General features: G+C 41.1%; 1 protein-coding gene and 1 pseudogene across 1 annotated transcript; one reads left to right on the top strand and one right to left on the bottom strand.

Moving 5' to 3' along the window:
* Positions 1 to 10,873: 10,873 nt before the first annotated feature.
* LOC100345684 (olfactory receptor 2H2) lies at positions 10,874 to 11,812 on the top strand. Its single transcript, XM_002714321.4, has one exon. It carries the CDS (start codon positions 10,874 to 10,876, stop codon positions 11,810 to 11,812), a length of 939 nt encoding a protein of 312 aa, XP_002714367.3.
* A 1,610-nt stretch (positions 11,813 to 13,422) lies between these two features.
* LOC100345940 (PRELI domain containing protein 3B pseudogene) lies at positions 13,423 to 15,680 on the bottom strand (annotated as a pseudogene).
* Positions 15,681 to 22,158: the final 6,478 nt, after the last annotated feature.

Genomic DNA, 22,158 nt, shown 5'->3' with positions numbered 1-22,158 from the left:
ATTAATGACTTCATGCCGTTCTTCAGTGACTCGAACATCAACGATGATGGCACCCACAACCACTTCATGAGATACTGCAACATCATGTGCAAAGTGTCATGGGGAGGGCAGCTTCAGTTGAGGACCCGGTCACAAGTCTTGTATACAATCATGGAGGTAATGCAGGCCGATTCACCTGCTGTTGTTACCTGGAAGGAGTACAACAAGAAGCTGCTCACCCTGGTCTACCTGTGCCACCCCTGGGACCTCTGAGAGCACTACAATTCCATGGTGCTAAGGCCACAAAAGTCCCCTTCTTCTGGACACCACCAAATCAACCATTGCCATCACTGCCACCACTGCCATTGCAGCTGCAACCAAAGTTGTCACCATGTCTTTTCAATAGCCCCTTTTTTTCTCCTTTGGTTTTATCTGTTTGGTTTTTTTTCTCAAAATTTGCCTCACTGCCACCCCCACCAACATCACCCTCTCCTTTCTGTCTCCTTGGTAATCATGGCTTTCCCGTCTACCAGTCCTGGACATTGACTCTGGGGAAAGCCACAACTGTGGACTCCTTGAGGGCCATTGGTTTGAGTTTCACCTCTTTCTTCAGGGTCTTTTCTTTCTCCACCCCCAAGAATTGGTCTTTGGTTTTGATGTATTCTTAACTTGGGAAAAAATTAATTTACTTCAATAGCTCAATGTCTTCAGATTTTGCCCCCAACTGTATCAAATTACTTTAATAAAATTGGAGTTTGTGTGAAAAAAAAAAAAAAAAAACTCGGCCTCAACTGGACTGTGCGCTCAGCCCTCTGCCTCTCTGCAGAGCCGCCTGCCTGATCTGCCCAGGTGTAATCTCTCCACTCAACCATGTAACCTCCACCCCCCTCCACCCAGTCTCTCAGGCTCTTTTTGGAGAGGTGCCCATCCATCCTTATGGATGTCCCTTCCCTAATAAACCTTGCTATTTTACCTCCCACTAAAAAAAAAAAAGAAAGAAAAGAAAAGAAAATCTCTGTCTCTCCCTCTGTTTGTAACTGTGCATTTCAAATAAATGAATAAATATTTAAAATAAAATATGAATATTCATTACGATACTACTATACCTTATTGTTTATGTGCATGTTACATATAATTATTTGTGTTATCAAAGGACATGGTAAAAATACAACTTAAGAATTTTCATGGGGCCAGCACCGCAGCTCACTAGGCTAATCCTCCACCTGTGGCGCTGGCACCCAGGGTTCTAGTCCCGGTTGGGGCGCTGGTTCTGTCCTAGTTGCTCCTCTTCCAGTCCAGCTCTCTGCTGTGTCCCGGGAAGGCAGTGGAGGATAGCCCAAGTGCTTGGGCCCTGTACCCACATGGAGATCAGGAGGAGGCACCTGGCTCCTAGCTTTGGATCGGCGCAGGGCACCGGCTATAGTGGCCATTTGGGGGATGAACCAATGGAAGGAAGACCTTTCTCTCTGTCTCTCTCTCTCTCCCTAACTCTGCCTTTCAAAAAAAAAAAAAAAAGAATTTTCATGTACAAATCTTCTAACTTGGCAATCCCATTTCTAGGAATTTATCCTAATCCTTTTTTTTATTTGACAGATAGAGTTATAGGGAGTGAGAGAGAGACAGAGAGAAAGATCTTCCTTCTGTTGGTTCACTCCCCAAATGGCTGCTACAGCCGGAATTTATCCTATTCTTATGTGTGTATGAAATAAGCTATGTACAAGAATATCCATGTGATATTATTTGTAACTTAAAAATGAAAACAACATCAATAGGGAACTAAGTAAACAAAGGTTTATTCAGTGGAATTAGCTGAAAAATTGATTCAAACAGTGTATATATGGTATTTTGTTTTTTTAAAAAGAAAAGAGGGGTGAGCATCTGACCTAGCAATTAGGACATCATTAGGATGCCTGCACTACATGTCAGAGTACCTGTGACTGATCCCCAGCTTCAGCTCCTGATTTAGCTTCCTGCTAATGTGAACCCTGGGAGGAGGCAGTAATAGCTCAAGTGACTGGGTTCCTGCCACCTGGATGGTGTTCTTAGCTCCTGGCTTCTTCCTACTGACAGTTGCAGATGTGGGGGAAAGAGATGTGGGGAGAATGAATCAGCAAATAAGAGCATTCTCTCAAATAAATAAATACTTTAAATTTTTTTTTTAATTTATTTGAAAAGCAGAGTTACAGAGTGAAGAAGCGAGACAGAGGGGTCTTCCATCTGCTGATTCATGCCCCTGAATATACATTAGAGCCAAGGCTGGGCCAGCCAGAAGCCAGAAGCTTCTTCCAGGCCCCCCAGGTGGATGCAAGGGCCCAAGCCATTCCCCACTGCTTTCCTAGGAGCATAAGCAGGGAGCTGGATCAGAAGTGGAGCAGCTGGGACTTGAACCAGCTCCCTTAGGGGATGCCTGTGCTGCAGGTGCAGCTTAACTCATTACACCACCATGCCAGTCCCCCCAAATACACTCTTAAAAATCAAAATTTAGATGATTTAGAGCAAATATGGCAGTTCTGCTCCACAAAGAACTCATGGCCAGATTCCTTTGAGTTCACTGCTCAGCTATTCTTAAAGTATGGCCCACATTTTTGTGGTCCAAAACAGCAGCTAGTACCCTACTCTTTATTTCAGCATTCCAGGAAGAAGGATGGCAGAAGTTATAAATGAAAGGAGCCAAAGAGAGGGCTTTAACTGTGCTTAGAGGCTGCAGGGGAGACAGAACAAAGTGGAGTTGAGTAAGGTACTCCAACAATCATCTCAGCACAACTACAATTTGAACAGTTGATCCTACAGTAAGTCACCTTCACAGCAATTGTGGGGTCAGATGAGGGACCACAGTGCATGGTTTCACAGATTGAAGAAGCTCTTTGAAAATAAACAATTGCAGAACAAAAAAAGAAAAAAATCAAAAGGAAAAAAGAAAACCTATTGGAACTGTGAGATAGCACTAAAAGAACAAATATTCAAATTGTTGGGATTCCAGGTGTTCTTGAGACTGTTAAAGGAAAAGAGCTAAATGAAAGATAATAATAGGAGCACATATTTTAGCCCAGTGGATTAAGCCACCACTTGGGATATCTGTCTCCTGTGTCAGACTGGAATTGAGTACTGCCTCCACTTCTGATCCAGCTTCCTATGAGTGGGCCTGGAATGCAGCAGATAATGGCCCAATTACATAGGTTTCTGATTCCCTTTGTGGGAGACCCAGATGGAGTCCCTGGCTCCTGGCTTTGGCTTGGGCCATCACCAGCTATTTTGGCCATCTGGAGAGTGAACTAGTAGATGGAAGATCTCTCTCTCACTCTCTCTTTCTCTCTCTCATCCTGCCCCATTTCTCCTTCCTTGTCACTCTGCCAAATAAATGAATAAATAGATAAATCTTCAAAGAAAGAAGAAATAATAACAAAATTTCCAAAACCTAGAGACACAGCTGTCTTGGCGAAGGGAGTCAGAGGTCACCAATCAGAGTCAATTCAACCAAGTCTACCACAAGATATGTTATAACCAAGCTCTTTAAACGCAAAGAGATGATTCACAAAGCTATAAGAGAAAAGAAAGATATAACATATAAATGTGTTTTAGTTAGCCTCACCGGAGATTCCTCAGCAGAAATCTTACAGGCCAGGAAGGAGTGGAATGAGTCTTTTACACAGTATTAAGTTGGGGGAAAAAAAAAAAAAAAAAAAAAAAAAAACACCTGCCATCCAAGAATGCTATTTCTAACAAAGCTGTCTTTTAGATAAGAAAAAGACTTAGACATTTCCAGAAAAACTAAAGCTGAGAGAATTTATCTCAACCAGACCTGCTTTACAAGGAATGTTAAAGGGACTTCTTTGGGCTAAAAGAAAGATACTAATGAGTAAAAAAGAAAATACCAGAAGGTAGAAAACTCATTGGTAAGACTAACTGTACAAACTCAGGATGCTCTGATGCTGGAGACATGCTTTGTAAACCATCTGTGCTTTAGGTTTTTTTTTTTTTTTGCTTTGTTTTTGTTTGTTTGGTTGGTTGGTTGGTTTTTACTTGAGAGTCAGAGTTACACAGAGAGAGGAGAGGCAAAGAGAGAGGTCTTCCATCGATGGTTCACTCCCCAATTGGCTGCAATGGCCAAAATTGCACCAATCCGAAGCCAGGCGTTTCTTCCGAGCCTCCCATGCGTGTGCAGGGGCTCAAGGAGTTAGGCCATCTTCTACTGCGTTCCCAGGCCATAGCAGAGAGCTGGAACAGAAGTGGAGTAGCCGGTACTAGAACCGGTACTCATATGGGATGCCGGCACTTCAGGCCAGGGCGTTAACACACTGCGCCACAGCACCAGCCCCAAAATGTACAGTATTTCATTAGTACTTTCTCTTTTCTTTCTTTTCCTTTGTTTATAATCAATGCCAGGTTGCTTTCCTTTCAAAACAGCTCATTATAACCAAAAGGTAATTTGGTAAGCTCATAGTAACCACAAAGCAAAATGTATAATAGACTTACCAAAAATAAAAAGTAAGGAATCAAAACATGCTACTAGAAAATATTGCTTAACTACAAATGGAGATTGCAAAAGTGGAATAAAGAAACTACCTTAAAGCTAGGGAAAAAACAACAAAATAGCAATACTGTTTATCAATAATTACTTTAAATGAATTAAATTCTCCAATTAAAAACATAGAGTGACTGAATAAATAAAAAACAACAACCACCTGTTTGCTGCTTACAGGAAACTCACATTACCTCTAAGGACACACATAGACTGAAAGTGAAAGATTGAATAAGTTCTGGGGTGGGCACTTGTTGCAGCAGTTAAGCTATTTGGGATGTCTGTATCCCATGTCAGAGAGCCTGGGTTTGAATCCTGGTTCCACATCCAATTCCAACTTTTTGCTAATAGGTATACTGAGAGACAGCAGGTAATGACTTAAGTGGTTGAATCCCTGCCACCCACATGGGAGACCCAAACTGAGTTCTGGGATCCTGGATCCAGCATTGCCCAGTATTGGCTGTTGTGTCTATTTGGGGAGTGTACCAGCAGATAGAAGATCTCCCTCTCCCTGTCTCTCTCCATATGTGTGTGTGTGTATATGTGTGTGTATGCACACATGCACATTTCAGATAAATAAAAATCAATACATTAAATTTTTAAAAGAATAGTATTGTTTAAAAACATATGTTAGGCACATGGAACCCAAAATAAAGCAAGAGTAGCTATGCTGGGAAAAAGAAAGAGAAAAAGAGGAAGGAAGGAAGGAAGGGAGGGAGGGAGGGAAGGTGGAAGGGAGGGAGGGAGGGAGAATATAGTAAACCTCAAAGACTTCACCAAAAAATGATTAGAACTGATCAACGAATTAAGCAAAGTTTCAGGATACAAAAGAAAATCCACAAAAATTAGTATAGTTATTATAGATCAGTAGTGCATTATCAATAGTGCATTATCAGCCAGCACCGCGGCTCAATAGGCTAATCCTCCACCTAGCAGGGCCGGCACACTGGGTTCTAGTCCCAGTCGGGGCACCGGATTCTGTCCCGGTTGCCCCTCTTCCAGGCCAGCTCTCTGCTGTGGCCAGGGAGTGCAGTGGAGGATGGCCCAGGTGCTTGGGCCCTGCACCCCATGGGAGACCAGGAGAAGCACCTGGCTCCTGCAATTGGATCAGCGCGGTGCGCTGGCCGCAGCACACTGGCCACAGTGGCCATTGGAGGGTGAACCAATGACAAAGGAAGACCTTTCTCTCTGTCTCTCTCTCTCACTGTCCACTCTGCCTGTCAAAAAAAAAAAAAATAGTGCATTATTAAGAAAGCAATGCCATATCCAATAACTGCCAAAAAGTACCTAGGAGAAATTTAACCAAAGAGGTGAAAACTCTACAATGAAAACTATAAACAATGTGATGAAAACTATAAACCATTAATGAAAGAAATTAAGGTACACATAGGGCCAGCACTGTGGGGTAGCGGGTAAAGCCGCCGCCTGCAGTGCAGGCATCCCAGTGGGTGCTGGTTCAAGACCCAGCTGCTCTACTTCCAATCCAGCTCTCTGCTATGGCCTGGGAAAGCAGCACAAGATGGTCCAAGTCCTTTGCCCCTGCACCCTCGTGGGAGACCCAGAAGAAGCTCCTAGCTCCTGGCTCCTGTCTTCAGATCAGCACAGCTCCGGCCACTGCGGCCAATTGGGGAGTGAACCATCAGATGGAAGACCTCTCTCTTGCTCGCTCGCTCGCTCGCTCTCTGTCTCTTCTTCTCTCTGTGTAACTCTGACTTTCAAATAAATGAATAATAAAAAAAAAGAAATTAAGGAACACAAAGAAATGGAAAGACATCATGTGTGTTCATAGATTGAAAGAATGAATATTGTTAAAATATCCATACTAACAAAAACAATATACCAGTTCAATGTGATGCTTATCAAAATACCAGTAGCATTCTCCACAGAACTAAGGGGAAAAAAAAAACAAAGTTGACAAAACATCACAAATGGTCAAAGCAATCTTGAGCAATAAGATCAAAATCAAAGCAGGAGGCATTGTGCTCCCTGTATTTAGAATATATTACAAAGCTACAGAAATTAAAACAGCACAGCACGTCATTGGCATAAAACAGATACCTACACCAGTGGATGGTGACCCTAGAAGTAAATTTACATATTTACAGGCAACAGATCTTTAACAATGCTACAAGGAGCACACATTGGAAAAAAGTAAAGCTTTTCAACAGTGTTGGGCAAATTGGATATACACATGCAGAGGAATGAAGCTAGACTTCCTCTGCCTCTCATAGTATACAAAAACCAAAATACTAAGGGACATATTTCTCAACAACTGTAAAACCAAATTCTATCAACAGGTGAATGGATGAACACATTGTATATATTTAAATAATGCATTACTACTCTTGGTAAATTTTTAAAAAGCAATGGACTATTTATACAAAAAAAAATGGATGAATCTCTAAAATATTATTCAGAGTATAAGAAACCAAACACCACAAAGTACGTGTTGGATGAATCTTTTATATGAAGTTCTAAAGCAGATTAAAAACAACCAAAAACAATAGAAATCAGGAAAGTGGTTGTCTAGAGCATGAATGGGGAGAATGATTGGAAATGGGCACAAGGAACTTTCTGGAGTAATGAAAATGTTTTATAGCTCCACTAGGATGGTGTTTCCCTGGATGAATACATTTTCAAAATTCAACGAACTGTACATTAAAATATGTGCATTTTATTATGTAAATTATATCTAAATTTAAAAGGAAGAAGAAAATAAGCCAAAGACACACATTGTGTCCATGGAAGTAGCACAAGCCCTCATTACTTCTACCTGAAATCTAAGCTCTAATCACTTTCAAGGATGTAACTAATGTTCCCCCATGCTGTGCTTTTATAAAGTTCTCCTTATGAGAATCAAGTGGAAACTCCAACCAGTCCAAAAGCTGCTTTTCATGGGAACTTCTGGCAGCAAGGTGATGAGGAGATTCTGGCCAGATTGTAGGTAAGTTACATGTTTATTCTTCTTCTAGAGCCCCTCCCTTTCCACTTGTCCTCAGTAGTGCTTGGGATCAAACAAGATCTCGAATCTCAGCCCTAGCACTTGCTGGCTGGGTAGCTTTGCACAGTTATTTAACTCTATGGCTGTTTCTTCTTAGGTAAGGGAGGGAATAATAATAATTAACTTTCACTGTTGTGAGAATCACGTATTCCAGGAAAATATCAGCACATTGTCTGGTATGTATAGGAATCACTCACCAGAAGGTAACTATTAAAACCATGGGTGATTATCATTGAATTGAAGAGCAGAATTTGTATCTCAGCTTGTAGTAGCTAATACATATCTGGTTCCATGGTGATCAAAAAAGGAATAAATGACTGCATGCATGTGTGGAGTTCATGGGAAATAGGAAGGGCAGTGCCTGCCTTTGTTGGTGTCAGAGAAAATGATTGTGCTAATAGAAAACTTGACACAGCAGAGTCAAAGGAAGATACAGACTGGAGATGTTTCTTTAAAAAAATGCAGTGAGAAAAGTTATCAAGAGAATAAGAATGTGAGAAATTCTGGTTTATGGATGAATAACACATGGTAGGAAATTACTGAGATACAAAAATATATGATAAAGTTTAAAAAAGAATTATGTGGGGCCGGCATTGTGGCATAGCAGTTAAAGCCACCGCCTGCAGTGCCGGCATCCCATATGGTGCCGGTTCTAGTCCCGGATGCTCTTCTGATCCAGCTCTCTGCTGTGACCTGGGAAAGCAGTGGAAGATGGCCCAAGTCCTTGGGCACCTGCACCCATGCGGGAGACATGGATAAAGCTCTCCTGGCTCCTGGCTTCAGATCTGTCCAGCTCTGGCCATTGAAAACATTTGGGGAGTGAACCAGCAGGTGGAAGATCATATTCTCTCTCTGCCTCTGCCTCTCTGTAACTCTGCCTTCCAAATAAGTAAATAAATCTATAGAAGAAAAGAGTTATAGGGCAAAGAAGGAGAGTGATTATGAAGGCGCACACAGAAAGTTCCTAAGATACTAATAAATTTATTCTGCTTTTAAGTTGGGAAGGGGCCCAGTATATCATGTGTTTATTACTCTGTAAAATACATAGATACATTTTGCATAGTTTTTTGATTGAGTAATTAATTTGTTAAAGAGGAACAAATATTATCTTCAAAGAAAAATGTAATAATGGAGAAAGAAATATAGAAGACAAAAAAAAAGAGGATGTCTGGTTGATAAAGAGAAGTAAGAGATAGCTTTGAACACAGAATGGAAACACAGGCATGGGAAGATGATGGCGTTGTCCCATAAGTTCCTATTTTCCACCAGTGGGACCACTAACTGGCTTGCCACCTGCTCTAAGCAGCCTTCACAAGATTGTGTCAGATTACCATGGTGTTTGCCTCTTAACTGTCAGTGTGGCTGCCACATGCCACCCCGAACTTTGAGCTCACCTTCTGTGTTCCAACAGAGTCAGTTATTTATTTGTTTGTTTGTTTGTTTGAAAAGCAGAGTTACAGAGAAGCAGAGGCAGAGAGAAAGTTCTTCCATCTGCTTGTTCACTCCCTAAATGGCCACACAGCCAAAACTGTGCTGATCCAAAGCCAGGAGCCGGGGCCCACACCGGTGCAGGGGCCCAAGCACTTGGGACATTCTCCACTGCTTTTCTAGGTCATAGCAGAGAGCTGGATCAAAAGTGGAGCAGCTGGGACTCAAGCCAGTGCCCATATGGGATGGTAGCACTGCATGGGGGCCTTTAACCCACTGCACAACAGCACCAGCTGTTGGGAGCCACTGTGCTGGTCTCCCTGTATAGGCCTCTGTTTAGATTAACCTTCAACTATGAATCACTAGAAAGCTCCGTTTGTACAGATCACTGATATGGTTGGCGCTTGGCCGTCTGGCTTCAGTGCCCCCCTGACCTCACGACCTCTTGTACCTTGATAAGCACATTTGGTGGCTGTAAAACCCCACGGTAACTCCCCTTGTCAAACTGATGTTGATTTAAAACTCCTGTAAAACCATTCCTACAAACTATGTTGTAAAATGATCCCTGCTTGCCCTCGACTGCTACAATCCTTGCCTTGTACTATATAAGCTGCCTCCTTCTCCAATAAAGTGAGACCTTGATCAGAATACTGTCTTGGTCTCCCTTCTCGTGTCTGGTTTGCCTCTCCATTCAGGTCTGCACTCCTCGTGTCCTAGTTGATTACCCCGTGGATGGGGCAACTAGCCCCAGCTCAGTGTGTTTTGCTATTGATGTAATCTTATGTGAAAGGAAAAATATTTTTTAATTGTTTAACCATTTTTATTTTTAATCCCCAGAACAAGACAATTGGCAGGATTTTTTTGTCTTATTCTGCTACATTTCACATAATGTTCAATTCAAGTTAGAACTTTCCATTTGTAGACAAATCTTGTCTACAATAAATAAATGATAATTTAATAAATAAAATAATAATATTTAAATAAATAATATACTGTTTAACATATTTAAATAATTTAAATAATGATATTTAAATAAATAAAATAATTTAAAAAATCATAATTGTTTTTAAAAAAGGAAGCAGAAAAACTATCAAATTGATCTCACTGCAGTTAAGGTCACTTCACTTTCTTCAGCTTCTGGATGGTCTTCCTACAAAAAGGGTAAAGAGGCGGGTGCTGAGGCTCACTAGGCTAATCCTCTGCCTGAGGCGCCAATACTCCGGATTCTAGTCCAATTGGGGCGCTGATTCTGTCCCGGTTTCTCCTCTTCCCGTCCAGCTCTCTGCTGTGGCTCGGGAAGGCAGTGGAGGATGGCCCAAGTGCTTGGGCCCTGAACCCACATGGGAGACCAGGAGGAAGCACCTGGCTCCTGGTTTCAGATCGGCGCAGGGCACCGGCCGTAGCGGCCATTTGGGGGGTGAACCAAAGGAAGGAAGAACTTTCTCTCTGTCTCTCTCACTATCTAACTCTGCCTGTCAAAAAAAGAGGGGGATAAAGAAAACAAAACATGAATAACTTTAGGAAATTTATGCCCCACAATAAAAATAATCCTACACAAATATGTATCATAGAAAATTTCTGTTAAAAATGTTTTTGCTAATTCTTCCTGAAAGTATAAGAGCTACCACAGTATTCAGAACAAAAGAGCTGAATGTTTATTGTTGAATTAATGAGGAGTAATTAGTTATTGAGTGTTTTACATTGTCCTCAGCCAGCAAGGTACAGCGTGAGGATTCCTCTGTGGTCCAGCACACTTGTGGTTTCCTCCCTCCCAACAAATGTTTGATAAGGAGGAACTGGGGAAGAGGAGGGCTGGATGCTGATGTGCCTGGGAAACGGGGCTGGGTGAGCAGAGGCAGAAGAGAAACGACCACCTGGAATAACCTAAAAGAATCCACACTGGTCTGACAGCCTCTTCCCTCCAAGAGCCTGCGCAGGACCAGGTCATGGTCAACCAAAGCTCCCCCGTGGGCTTCCTCCTTCTGGGTTTCTCCGAACACCCAGGACTGGAAAAGATTCTCTTCGTGGTTGTCTTGATTTCCTACCTCCTGACCCTGGGGGGCAACACACTCATCATCCTGCCGTCCCTGCTGGACCCCAGGCTCCACTCTCCAATGTACTTTTTCCTCCACAACCTCGCCTTCTTGGACCTCTGCTTCACCACAAGTTTCATCCCCCAGATGCTGGTCAACCTCTGGGGCCCAGAGAAAACCATCAGCTTCCTGGGCTGCTCTGTGCAGCTCTTCATCTTCCTGTCCCTGGGGACCACTGAGTGCATCCTGCTGGCAGTGATGGCCTTTGACCGCTATGTGGCCGTCTGCCAGCCCCTCCACTACGCCACCATCGTCCACCCTCACCTGTGCCGGCAGCTGGCATCTGTGGCCTGGGTCACTGGACTGGTGGAGTCAGTGGTCCAGACCCCAACCACCCTCCTCCTGCCCTTCTGCCCCCACCGGCAGGTGGACGACTTTGTGTGTGAGGTCCCCGCTCTGATTCGATTCTCCTGTGGGGACACCACCTACAATGAGATTCAGATGGCAGTGGCCAGTGTCCTCATCCTGGTGGTGCCCCTCAGCCTCATCCTTGTCTCTTACGGCGCCATCGCCAGGGCAGTGCTGAGGATTAACTCTGCAAATGGGCGGAGGAAAGCCTTTGGAACCTGCTCCTCCCATCTCCTGGTTGTCACTCTCTTCTACAGCTCAGTCATTGCCGTCTACCTCCAGCCCAAAAGTCCCTATGCCCAAGAGAGGGGCAAGTTCTTTGGCCTCTTCTATGCAGTAGGCACTCCTTCACTTAACCCTCTCATATACACCCTGAGGAACAAGGAGGTAAGAAGGGCACTCAGGAGATGGCTAGGGAAGAGTGGGCAGCTCAGGGGAAACTGAAGGAGAGCTACTTTCTAAATGAAGGAGTGTTTCTGCACTATTTGTAAAAAAAAAATAAATAAATAAAATATTGAGTTCTGTAGGCCATTCCCTTCCCTACACACTCACACGTGAGTCCCTGCAGTGGGTCATGATGTGGCTACATGGAATCAGACAGGGAGTGAGTCCAGGGGAGGTAGTTGTCTCCATAAAACACTTTAAATTCAAACACCGGCATACCTGTAAACTCAATATTTCCTTCCTAGTCTAAGCCAGTGGACCTCAACTAGCTGCCCAACAGCAACACCTGAGACCACTCAAAATGCACTCCATGAAATGTGGGGTGGGTGGGGGTGGGGTGGGCTGGGGGTGGCCTCATGGTTAAGATGTCCGTGTCCCACACCAGAGAATCTGGGCTTGATTTCCAGCTCTGGCTTCTGACTTGCTCCCTGCTGATGCTGTTTCACGGTCTTCACTTGCATAGATTCCTCAGTTCCTCTATGCCCATCTACGACTACACAATCTCTCCTCAACTGCTATGAAAGTATAGAAGCGCTGTTCATCATGGCATGCTGGAGAACTTGCACAGAAAATCTGAGGCATGGAAGGATGCCTTTTGCTGTCTTCCTGTCTGTTTACTTCAGTGTCATCCTTGGGTGTATGTGGCACAAATACACAGGGAGCTGGTACTTTTGGCTTTTTCCTACTTTTCAACTGTATATAAATAATACTCTCTCTAAGTCTAAAAGTAACCCATTTACCAGCCACATAATCAAGTCTTGGTGTTACTTGCTTTGTTTTGTTCAGGAATCTTTTATCATTAGAGCATTAGATCCTTTTCAGAAAAAAGTATAATTTTCAGAAATTATACAAGGCAACTTTTTATCAGGTATCAATATTTAGCAGTATTTTCTTTTGATGAAATTTTATTTCAGTTATAAAAATCATCTCTGGTTACAAAAAAAAAGATAATCAGAGGCCTCAGATTTAAATTGTCTTTAAAATGTCTTACAAAGTCTTAAACTAAATATTTTAAGCTAAAAACCACTAAATTTTAATTACATTGATATTCTAGTTCTGTGGTTTATGTATATGTATTAACTGGTCTCTTCTAAAGGAAATCTGATTAGAAGTTTGTTGCATTAAGCAAGGTAAAACAAAGGTAAGACACCTGTTCACAAAAAAATGCTCTGCATGCAACTCCAAGGGCAAGAGCATTATTAAGAGCATTATTTAGTCATCAGTCATTTCCTGCTACAAGATATGAAAAAATATATTTGCTAGATGGCTTTTCATTTTGCAGACGTCTGGCATCCAAAATATAGATCTCCCATGAATAAAAGCAATATTGCAATTCATTTAGTAGGTGGCTTAGACCAATCTTTCTCCTCTTTATACCATTATTCTCTTTTGTCTCACCAGTGCCCTCACCTTCCTCTACAGTGGCACCATATTATTAACACATTAACAATTTGTACTTCAGATCAAGATGTCATTTGATTAATTTCAAATGATGGGCAATTTTTTAACTTTTATTTAGTAAATATAAATTTCCAAAGTACAGTTTATGGATTACAATGGCTTTTTCCCCCCATAAATTCCCTCACACCCAACCCCCCCATTTCCCGCTCCCTCTCCCATTCCATTCACATCAAGATTCATTTTCAATTATCTTTATATACAGAAGATCAATTTAGTATATATTAAGTAAAGATTTCATCAGATCAAGACATCATTTGATTAATTTCAAATGATGGGCAATTTTCATGTAAAATTGTTTTTGTGGTCACAATTACTTCAAAAATTAATTGTATTCAAATAACCTGACATATCATGCCTTAACAATTACAAAACTATGATTTTTAATACATGACAATTTATAAGGCAAGTGAGAAATGCTAAAAGACATTAATAGATATTCTGCTTAAGTTTAGGGAGCTGAAAAACTCAAATAATGACTTTATTTTTTGAGTTTACATAACCAGCCCAATGTACAGAATACTAAGGAAATACAAATCTGAGGAAGGCAATCATTTTGCTAAGTTACAAAACTTTAGTAAAACAATACAGTGTCCTTTGATACAATAAAAATCATATTTTTGTCATATATTACTTTAGTGCTAATGTGAATTCCAAAATAACATTTAAATACTAAAGCAAAATACTGTGGTTTTAGCAGAGCAGGTTATTTCTGAAAGTTAATGTCTGTTAAAATCATATAGTTTCTCCTTTTAAACTGAGTTCCCTCATGCAAGCCATTGCAGTTTATGGCAGTCGCACAATCTGTGACTCTGTGTTATTCCAAGACTGGCCCAAAACCAGGTAGAGTCCCAGGGTGGGAAAAGCTGTAAATTCTACCTTAAGGAGATTCAACATTAATACCAAATTCCAAATACAATTGTTATATTTTGAATTAATATTGGAACCCTCTATATGAGACAGTCATACAGCACTAATTTCAGGTGATTGATTTTATTTAGAAGCCCTGTGTTTTTTATTTTGATCAAAAGTCACATAGCCATACTCCAGCATATTGAAAACAATCTGTCTAAAATATAATTGTATTTTTAAATAAAAATAGACAGAAGATGCTAATAATAGGGGAATCTGAGTGTGAGGTATATGGGAACTCTTTGCACAACCCTATAATTTTTGTCTTGTAAATTTAAAACTATTCTGAAATTGAAATTTAAAAAATAAATAAATACATGTGCAGTCCAGAGAGAACTGGGGGCCTGTTGATAAATGCTGACTGGCAGTATCATTTCTCAACAAACACTGCTACCGCCAACCATGCCCTTATGCTTCCTCTTGTTGTTGTATCACCAATAGTTCAGTCTCGGCATTTAGTTAATGTATTACTCACTCCTTTGCTTCTCAGCCTTTTTGCATTTGAAGATGTCATCCTTGTCATCAGCCCTTCGAGGCAACCACTGAGGCTAACTCCTTTCACTGTGGTTGTGGCTTCTTGAGTTAAAATATCTTTTTCTGAATCCTGAGGACTTGGCTTGTGTATGTCTCTCATCTACTGCAACCATAATTGTAGATGAAGCACTAGTAGATTTGAGTTCCATTATTTTCTCTACAGGATCAACTATAGAATCCTCTTGCCCATGTGTTTGGGTTTTTGCTGCCCCACTCAGAGACTTCACAACAGAAGGCATTTCTCCCTCCACATGGAGAAATCTGTGGCTGTACAACTTTCAGAGGGGTTTGTGTATCTGCCCAGCACATCACCTCTAATCACACTCAAGCTTGTGGTTTGGAGCACTTCTGCATTGCCGCTGTTTTAACAGTTTCCATGGGTGGTCCAAGACGTGCTCTAAGGTCCAGATCTTCACAGTGCAAGTGGTCTGTGCAATGTCCCAGGGGTGCTAGGGGACAAGGAGGCAGAGAGGCTACGCCTACCTCCACTCCACCCTGAGCATCTCCTGCCTTTCTTGCATTGAGTGTGCTTGACGGTCATCTCTACTTTCATTTCCAGTTCCTACCATGTTGTTTTAGTCAATTCAGGCTTTTGTAACAAAAAGACATAAATTGGGCATTTTATGAATAGCAGATTTATTTCTCACAGTTTTGGAGACTCAGAAGTCCATGACCAAAGCAATTTCTGTGGCAAAGAAGTGCTTACTTTGTGACTCAAATGGTGACTTCTTGTGTCTACACATGGTGAATGGGCTTGGCTAGCTCACTTGTGTCTCTTATTTGTGGTCACTAACACCTAATGCCCTAATCACTGCCCAAAGGCCTTTATCTCCTAATGCAGTTACATTCCGGTTATTACTTCCACATGTGAATGTGGCAGGATAGGTACACAGCATTCTGTCCATTGCACGTGGCTGTTTTCCTTCCTCCTCAGGGTCTTTTCTGTCGTTTTGCCACTTGCCATCTTGGTCATCTTTTGCCTTCTTTCTCTTTCTTCTTTTCTCTTCCAAAGAATAGACAAAATGGAGGAAAACCTGAAACTCAGCAAGTTCATAATCTCATACAAACACACACAGTGAATTATTACAACCAAAACACAGACCCTAGGATTTTCATTATGGCAACCTTTCAAATATTTGTGGTTGTTGCCACACTGTAATAACAAATAATAGGGGGTCGGTGCTGTGGCATAGTGGGTTAATGCCCTGGCCTGAAGCGCCGGCATCCCATATGGGCCCCGGTTCGAGACTCGACTGCTCCACTTCCAATCCAGCTCTCTGCTATGGCCTGGGAAAGCAGTAGAAGATGGCCCAAGTCCTTGGGCCCCTGCACCCACGTGGGAGACCGGAAGAAGCTTCTGGCTCTTGGCTTCTGATCAGCACAGCTCAGGCTGTTGCAGCCAACTGGGGAGTAAACCATCGGATGGAAGACCTCTCTCTCTCTCTCTACATCTCCTCTCTCTGTGTAACTCTGACTTTCAAATAAATAAATAAATCTTTAAAAAAAATAATAGTTCCCTTGAGATTGAAATAGAAGTTAAAAATTAAGGGGAAACACTAATTTGTTTGCAATATTTCCTTCCTTCACACCAAGAAGCCAAGAAAGAATAGGAAAACATCATACAATCTCTGGTTTGTAAAAATTTGTGGCAATGGGGACTTTGTTCCATCAAGTAAATGCACAACACTGACCATATGGAACTCCATTCTCCTGGATTAAGAATTTCCACTATCTACCTTTCTCTAAAGGGAGGAGAGAACTTCCACTTTGAATATGGCCTTGTCTAAAGAAGATCAGAGTTGGTGAACCCAAGAGGCTTCCATAGCCTTGGCAGCTCATGACAAGAGCCTCGGGTGATTACTGACGTCATAAATGAGAGTCTATTGTTAAATCAACAATGGGAGTGACTGTGCTCCTGCTCCTGATCTAGGACCTCTGTCCTTAATGTGTTGTACTATGTGAATTAACAGTAAAACTACTACCCAAACAGTACTTTATACTTTGTGAGTCTGTGTGGGTGCAGTCTGTTGAAATCTTTACCTAGTATATACTAAGTTGATCTTCTGTATATAAATATAACTGAAAATGAATCATGATGAAGAATGGGATGGAAGAGGGAGTGGGAGATGGGATGGTTGCAGGTGGGAGGGAGGTTATGGGGTGAAAAGCCTCTATAATCCAAAAGTTGTACTTTGGAAATTTATATTTATTAAGTAACAGTTTAAAAAAAAGAATTTCCACTATAAAAATATCTGGGCATACAGGTTGCTAAACAAGAGCCAAAAGCTACTCTTGGGCAGTCACCCCCGATGTAGTGGTATGTCAAGAACAGAGAATTACTCTTTCTGATGCCCTAGTCTACATATTTCTTCTAGTAAGCCACACCTGAAGGCTCCATCAGAAACAGACTCCACATGGAGAACATCACCACATTCAGAGTGAATTTAATGGTCTACTCCTTGTCAATGACGTAAGATGGGAACTTTTCCAAGGCTTGAGATCTTGAAGTCCAGCAGAAGGTAAGTATAGAAAATAATATATATATATATATTCGTGTATTTATACAACTATATGTGTGTATGTGTGTGTATGTGTATATAATCTAGATGAGAGGGCCTTATTTTGAAACAAAGACATCCCAATAGCAATCGGAACACCTAGCACCCAGATCTTGTTTTCTAAACCCCATCTTCCAATAAAAACAACCAAGAGTCCTTGGAGACTGTGAGTGACCCCAGAGACAGGAAAGGGAAGATACAAGATAAAAATGGAGCATTGTGTAGTGCCAAAAATGATGGAGATTTATCAAAAATTCAATGGGTTCCCAATAGCTGAATCTAGGAAAATTTAAACATTAAAATAAATAGTGAGAATAATGGCAAGAGAATTTTAAAAATCCAGGAGTTATTACTTACATAAATAAACAACAAACAGAGAAAAGGAAAAGTTCTTATTTATATAATTAAAAATTATAAATATAGAAGCAAAGATGAAAGTCATCATTCATAAAACAGGCAAATAATAATTGTTTCAGGGCCAGGCATTTGGCCCAGGAGTTAGATGGCGGCTGGGACACCATATGCCATAGCAGAGTGCCTGGATTGAAATTCTGGCTCTGCTCTCAACTCCAACTTCCTGCTAACATGAACCCTTGGAAACAGTGGTAATGGCTCCAGTATTTGGGTCCCTGCCACCCATGTGGGAGACTTGAACTGAGCTCCAGGCTCTTGGTTTCAACCTGACTCAGTACCCCTGGCTATTATGGGTAAATGGGGAGAGAATTAGCAGATGAAAGATTGTCCATCTGACCATGTGTGTGTGTGTGTGTGTGTGTGTGTGTGTGTGTGTCTGTCTGTCTGCTTTTCAAATAAAACTAAATGAAATTTTTAAAAAGTATAATGAGGAACAGATAAAGAACAGATAATTTGCACAATCTCCAAAGGTATTTAGCATATTATATGTTATAATTACAACTTTTAATAAGTCAAATAGTATAATACAAATGGGAAAAAATAAAAATATAAATAAAAAACATGTTAAGACCAAAATATAAATAAAACATAAATAAAAAACATGTGAGGACCAAAATAAGCATATACTAATATGCTTAACATCATTAATCAACTCAGAGCAAATCAAAACTGTTATGAAGAGTTCTTCATGCTCAACAGGACTTCCAAAGACAAGAGATAGATTACTGAGAATTATCAATAATGTGGAGTGTCTGAGACTCTCATTCATTGTGTGTAAGATTGTAAATAACATAATCACATTGGAAAACAGTTTGTGCATTTCCTACAAACACTCATCCTATAAGCCAGAAATTATGTTCCCAGAAATTTACTCAAGATATGAAGACATGTATCCATACAGAGAACTGTATACAATTGTTCAAAGCAGCCAAAAATTGGAAAGAACCTTAACATTTATCAACAAGTGAATGAATTAAACTATGGTATATTCATGCAATGAAATAGGAGCCATTCAAAGCAACAAACTACTATACTGGTATTTGGAAACATCCTGAATGAATCTCAGTAACAAACTGAGCAAAAGGACCCAGGAGCAAAGAATATGCACTAATTCCATTCACACAAAGTTCTTACAACAGGAAAAACTAACCTTGTATGATAGAAGTAAATGTTCTATGTCTTGAATGGGGTGGTGGCTACCAGATATACACTTGTCAGAACTTATTGAACTGTACACTTAACATGTGTTCACTTAATTCCATGTAAATTGTTCTTCAATTAGTAGATTTTTGAAACAAAAAAGAGTTACTGATATGTGAATACATAGCAAAAGAATTATGCTGCATGAAAGAATCCTGACCCAAAGGAGTACATATTGTATTGTTCCAGTTGTGTGAAGCCCTGAAAGAGGAAAAACAAAACTATGATGGTAAGAAATCATAACAGGGCAGCGCTGTGATGTAGTAGGCTAAGCCTCCACCTGTGGCACTGGCTTGTGTCCCAGCTGTTCCTCTTCCAATTCAGCTGGTAGAGTAGCAGAGAATGGCCTAGTGCTAGGACCCCTGCACCTTCATGAGAGACCCAGAAGATGCTCCTGGCTCTTGGCTTCAGATGGGTCCAGCTGCAACTGTTGCAGCTTTTGGGGGAGTGAACCAGTGATAGGAGAACTTTCTCTCTGTCTGTAATTATACTTCTCAGATAAATAAATAAAATCTTAAAAAAAGGAAATCATGATAGTTTTTGTCCCTGGACAAAGGTGACAGGGGAGGGTAGTGAGAAAAGTAGAAAGGAGAGGTTTTAAGGTGATGGAAATATTTTCTATCTTGATTAGGGTCATTTAGATATTTGGACTTTATTGTGTACAAGTTATATTCAGTTTTAACAAGGAGATAATAGACTGTTGAATTGAAAGAAGAACGCGGGACATGTGACAGAAGTAATGATGACAAAGCCTTTGTACTCCCCATGACACGATGAGCAGAGGGTGGTGACCTTCTTCCTTACTACAGGGAGCATTGTTGCTGGCACGTTTCCTCTGAATCCTCTCCCCTTTCTTAACCACCATTAGTGCCAGTGACTAATTATCTGTGGGCTATGAGGCTCCAGAGTCTTGTCGTAATTAATGAGCTGTTTCTCTCCACGGCACTGGAGTCCTGGGATTCCTTCCTGCATCACTTCACTATGCCTCCTTTCCACTTGCAGTGCCACTAGAAAAGGAGTTGGCTTGCTGGGATGAGACCAAGAGCAGCCTGTGTCCTCATACATAAAAGCAGAATGATGGCAGTGTAATATGCTTAGTGCATGATGCTACAGCCTACCTGCACTCAAGTCTTAGCTCTAGCTACATTGCTATGAGAAAATCATTAAATCTGTTTGTGTTTTAGTTTCTTTATCTAAAAACAAAACTGGAGAATACTAATAATACCCAAATCATATGCATTGAAAAGTAAGGCAGTAGCATTAACAATCAACTATTACCTGAACCCTAACTTCCAATCCTTTCCAAGGAGTTCAGTTCCTCTATATTTTGCTTTTAATTCTCATCTTGAGGGACAAGTGGAGGCTCAAACCAGTCCAGAAACTCTTTGTCATGGGAAAGTTATAGCAGCAAAGTCATAAGGAGACTCTGACTTAAGTGCAGGTAAGTTGTACATTTTTTTATCCTCTTACAACCATTCAGTTTTCACGTGTCTTCCATAGTGGAACCACCAAGAGCATCATCATTGGAATTAAAAGGCTTGGAATCCAGGCCTTACCCTTTTTTAGCTGTGTAAATTTGGGCAGGTTATTTAACCTTTATGGAGACTGTTTCTTCTTCCATGAAGGGAGGATAATACTACCTACGTGGAAGGACTGTTGTAAGAACCAGGTAAAAAGGACGTGTCGATCACAGTGTCTGCTGTACAGGAAGCACTCAACAGGTGACAGCCGTGAAAGTAATAATATGCTCATCTTTATTGGATGGGAAAACAGAATTGCTCTCTGATTCCCTTTTAGCAAGGGCCTGGGGATCAGTTAATAAATAAATAAATGAACATGGAATAAATAGTGGGAAGTGAGTAAAGTAATAGCCGATGTTTGTTGGTGCCTGAGAAAAAAATTTAAAAAAGCAAGCAAAAGAGAATGAAGAAAAAAGAGATTGTGAAACAGAACGTGACAGAACAGAGACTCAGAGGATGCTGAAAACTGAAGGAAGAAACAATAGTTATCTCACAACAGTGGGACAATAAGTTAACAGGAGAGTGAGAAGGTGAGGCCTGCAGAAAGAGTAGTGGAATGACAGCTGGTAGATGAATATGGAGCAGTTAGCTATTTGTTTTTAATTCATTTTCATTTTATTTGAAAGGCAGAGAAAGAGACAGACAGATTTTCCATCCACTGGTTGACGCCCCTAAATGTCTGTAACAGCCAGGTCTGAGCCAGGCCCAAGTCAGGAACTGGAAACTCATCCTGGGTCTCCAAGGTAGGTGGCAGGGACCCACATATGGAGCCATCACCTGCTGCCTCCCAGGGTACATATTAGCAGGAAAATGGAATTGAAAGTGGAACTGTGACTTCTATTCATGTCCTCTGATATGCGATGAAGGCTTCCCAAGCAGAACCTTAACTTCTGTGCCAAACATCCACCTCCAGTTTTTTTGTTTGTTTGTTTTGTTTTGTCTTGGTTTGGTTTGGTTTGGTTTGGGTTTGGGTTTTTGGTTTTTGGTTCCTTTTACCAACACAGAGAATATAATGTTAAAAGACAACATAGGGGAACCAGCACTGCGGCGTAGTAGGCTAGGCCTCCACCAGTGGCGCCAGCATCCTATATGGGCATGGGTTCAAGTCCTGGCTGTTCTACTTCCAATCCATCTCCCTGCTAATGAGCCTGGTAAGGCAGTGAAGGATGGCCCAAGTGTTTGTGTCCCTGCTGCCTACATCGGAGATCCAGAAGAAGCTCCTGGCTTCTGATTTCAGATCAGCCCAGCTCTAGCCGTTGTAGCCATTTGGGGAGTGAATCAGCAGATGGAAGACCCTCCTCTCTGTCTCTTCCTCTCTCTTCTGTAACTCTACCTCTCAAATAAATAAATAGATATTTAAAAAAATTAAGGACAGCATGTGAACAATTTACTAAAAGTAATATTAATAAGCAAATATTAATAAGCTCTTCAGGGGCAGGAACTGGATTTGATCAAGACACAGAAAGCTTTTAAGATACACACTGCCTTCTGTTCAAATATTTAACAATACGGATACTCTTCAACTTTCCATGGTGGTAAATCCTGATAAACTCATCCTGAATTGAAAATATTGCAGGATTGTAAATGCATTTAGTATGTCTAACCCACAGAACATCACTGTGTAGCCTGACCTGCCTTAATCATGCTTTGAAAACTTACATGAGACTGTAAGTCATCAGACTCATCTAACACGATTTCATAATAAAATGTTGAATATCATATGTACACACACCAATGGGCATTTTGTAGA

This window comes from Oryctolagus cuniculus, chromosome 5, assembly GCF_051225735.1.
Source record: "Oryctolagus cuniculus isolate XC-2025 breed Fujian yellow rabbit chromosome 5, ASM5122573v1, whole genome shotgun sequence".
Lineage (NCBI taxonomy): Eukaryota > Metazoa > Chordata > Mammalia > Lagomorpha > Leporidae > Oryctolagus > Oryctolagus cuniculus.
The sequence above is the reverse complement of the archived record's forward strand: the minus strand, read 5'-3'. Positions and strand labels throughout refer to the sequence as shown.